Below are 3,263 nucleotides of genomic sequence, written 5' to 3'. Positions count from 1 at the left end.
GAACAATGCCAACTTCAGGACCGCTTTCCCGGGGGATGGGTGTGTGGACGCAGGTCCCTCTGCTACAAACGTCAGCCCGCGGGTTTTGCCCACGGGGAAACGCCCGCTCCTCCCCTCTTCCCCCGGGACCTGCGGCCGAAGGAAGAGCGGGATTCGAGCGGGAGCGGCCCGGGGGCTCCGAGTCGCTCCCGGCCGCACGTGGTAGCCGGATACCCGCGACGGCGCGTCCGGCCCCGAGCCCCGAGAGGGGGCTGTGGGCGGCGGGGCCCGGGCCGGGGGGCCGGAGCGTCCCTCCGCCCGTGCCCTGCCCGTCCTGCCCGGGCGCATCACGCGTGCGCGGCCCGTGCGGGCGGACGGCGTGTAAGATGAGTGAGGGAGCGGTGGGGGGGCGGGCGCCGGGGGAGCTCTGCCATCGAACACCGCTCACTCGGGCAGTGCCGAGGGCAGACACAGTCCCGCGCCCATGCCCGGGGCCTCCCGCCCGCGGGCCGCGCGGAGATGATGGCCATGGACGCCAAGCAGCCCTTCGCCGTGCCCGCCGCCCTCCAGGACCCCAAGTTTCCCAGCCTGCACGCCGGCGCCGAGGTGATGCGCAGAGTTTGCCTCCCGGCCCCGCAGGTACGTGGATGCAGCGCAATTACCGCTCTAAGCCACATTTTCTGACAGGCACCGGGTTAATGTTTTTTTCATGTCGGCAGCACCCCCCGTGCCCGCCCTTGATCCGCGCGATGCGGAGCGGGGCTGCTGCCTTCCTATTAATTTTTATGACCTGAGCTCCGGGGAGGACCCGCGGTGCCGGGGCCGGTTTTTCAGGCGGAGATGACAGAATTCCCCATTGACCTCGCCATGCGTGCTCTTGCTCGCAGCTGCAGGGCAATATATTTGGGAGCTTCGATGAGAGCCTGCTGGCCCGCGCCGAGGCGCTGGCGGCCGCGGACATCGCCCCCCACGCCAAGGCCCACCACCTCCACCCCCACTTCAAGCCGGACACCGCCTTCCACGCCATGAGCGGCGTCCCCTGCGCCGCCGCCGCCCTCCCGCACCCCGCCGCCCTCACCGCCCACCCGCACCCGCTCCCGCATCCGGCGCTGGACGGCGGCGACCTGCTGGAGCACCTCTCGCCGTCACTGGCCGTGGCGGGGCTGGCCGAGCCCCCCGCGCTGCCCGCCCCGCTGCCGCCGCCGCCGCTGCCCGGAGCCGCCGCGGGACCCCTGCCCGTGCCCGTGGGTGCTCCGGGGGGTCCCGCGCCCGCCGCGGACCCGCGGGAGCTGGAGGCGTTCGCCGAGCGCTTCAAGCAGCGGCGGGTGCGGCTGGGGGTGACCCAGGCCGACGTGGGGGCGGCGCTGGCGGCGCTGAAGCTGCCGGGCGTGGGCTCGCTCAGCCAGAGCACGATCTGCCGCTTCGAGTCGCTGACGCTGTCGCACAACAACATGACGGCGCTGCGGCCAGTGCTTCAGGCCTGGCTGGAGGGCGCCGAGGCCGCCCGGCGCGCCCGCCCCGCCGGCCCCGACCCGCCGCCCGGCGCCGAGCGCAAGCGCCGGCGGACCTCGATCGCCGCGCCCGAGCGGCGCTCGCTGGAGGCGTACTTCGCGCTGCAGCCTCGGCCCTCGGCCGAGAAGATCGCGGCCATCGCCGAGAAGCTGGACCTCAAGAAGAACGTGGTGCGTGTCTGGTTCTGCAACCAGCGCCAGAAGCAGAAGCGCATGAAGTACTCGGCGGTGCACTGACGGCGCGGCCCCGTGGACCCCGGGACGGAACGGACGGCCCTAAGCGCCCCCTGCCCCGCCGAGCCAGCCCGGACCCGCCGCCCGGCCTGGGACAGAAGCCTGGCGGGGCGCGGAGCCGGGGCGAGCTGGGAAGCGAAGCGGCGCGGCGGGAATTCCGCGGGTCCCCGAGCTCCATTCACGGCGGGCAAGGCCTCCGGGGCGCGCCCCGGGCAGCGCCGCTCCCACCGCGCCCCGCCCTCCCGCCCCGTCCCGCCGCGGCGAGGGAGCCCCGCGCCCCGCGCCTCAATAAAGTTTTATTTTTCAACCCGCCGGGACGTGTCGTTCCTCGCCGCGCCGCAGCGCCGAGGGGAATACCCGAAATAACCTGTGAGAGCAATCGCACTCTCAACAAAAGCCCCTCGGCGGGGCGACGCCCCGGGACACGGGACCGGGCTTCGCCCCGCCGAGCCCCGCGCTGCCACCGGCCCCGGGGAAACGGAAACATTCCCCCACCAAAACCGATGCCGGGTTCGTTTCTGAAGCTGTTCAGGAGGGGGAAAGGGCTCTTATTTGCGATTCCCAGAAGCACCTTAACGATTAAAGATTAATGTTCGAAGCGTGAGCCTCCTCTGAATATTCCACTTTAGGGTTTCAATGAGTGACAAACATCGAACTTGAGAACCGGGTCCCACCCTCCTCCCCCATTAGGAAACGATTTCATTAATCCACCTTTACCTCGCGGGCCCCCGGTAACGCTTCCTCGCACCGCGTTTTTCCAACCATCCTCAATGATTTTTCCCCAATCAAATGTCCTTTAATAATAAATGCCCTTAGGTCATTACATTATATTGTGAGCTTTGAAAATTTAGAGTAAGGGCGATGCAATATTAATCGCCTTCTGCCCTATAAATAAGGCAACTCCGACGGCATCTTCCCCTGCAGCTGCTGTCCGCCGCTCGGCCCCGGAGCCCCCGACCGCGGACTCCGGGCCCGTGTTTTTACAGGTAAGATGTGTTTTTATCTCTTCCCTCGTCCCCGTGTGTGTCTGGGAGCTGCCCCCGCCGCGCCCCCGGGCTGAGGACTGGCCCCGCGGCCGTCGGAGCGCCGGGCGAGCAGGCACGGCCGCGCTGGGCCGGGGGTCGGCGGCGGGAGCGGGCGCGGGGCCGGAAGCATTTCCCGGCACGGGAATAGAGATCCAGCCCAGATCCCAGGCGGTGCCACTGCCGCGGGGCACCGCAGGCTCACGTCTTCTGTGTTCCAGCGTCCAGCAGAAATAACCGCTACCGCTGCTCTCGGGCGGGATTAGTGTCCTCCCCGGTTTGGGTTAAATCCAGTCTGCGCCTCGCCGAGCCCCCGCTCCTACCAGGCGGTGCAGAACACCCTCACAGCTCCATGGCCGCCACATCTGTCCCTGTTCACCTCTAGAAGGAAGATCGGACCGGGCTTGTTCCTGCAATGGCAAAGGAATCACCGCGGTTTTACTTGTGGCTGTTCTGGTGTTCCCTAGCTTTGTGGATTTGTGACGTTTCCGCATCTGTCCCTTTTGCACAGCTACGG

General features: G+C 68.3%; 1 protein-coding gene across 1 annotated transcript; it reads left to right on the top strand.

The window, feature by feature from the left end:
- The first annotated feature begins 498 nt into the window (after positions 1–498).
- POU4F3 (POU class 4 homeobox 3) lies at positions 499–1,789 on the top strand. The gene is made up of 2 exons (XM_069028999.1): positions 499–618; positions 867–1,789. Exons 1-2 carry the CDS (start codon positions 499–501, stop codon positions 1,725–1,727), a joined length of 981 nt encoding a protein of 326 aa, XP_068885100.1. The 3' UTR covers positions 1,728–1,789.
- The last annotated feature ends 1,474 nt before the right edge of the window (positions 1,790–3,263 follow it).

The sequence above is a fragment of the Aphelocoma coerulescens genome, chromosome 13 (genome assembly GCF_041296385.1).
Source record: "Aphelocoma coerulescens isolate FSJ_1873_10779 chromosome 13, UR_Acoe_1.0, whole genome shotgun sequence".
Classification (NCBI taxonomy): domain Eukaryota; kingdom Metazoa; phylum Chordata; class Aves; order Passeriformes; family Corvidae; genus Aphelocoma; species Aphelocoma coerulescens.
The sequence above is the reverse complement of the archived record's forward strand: the minus strand, read 5'-3'. Positions and strand labels throughout refer to the sequence as shown.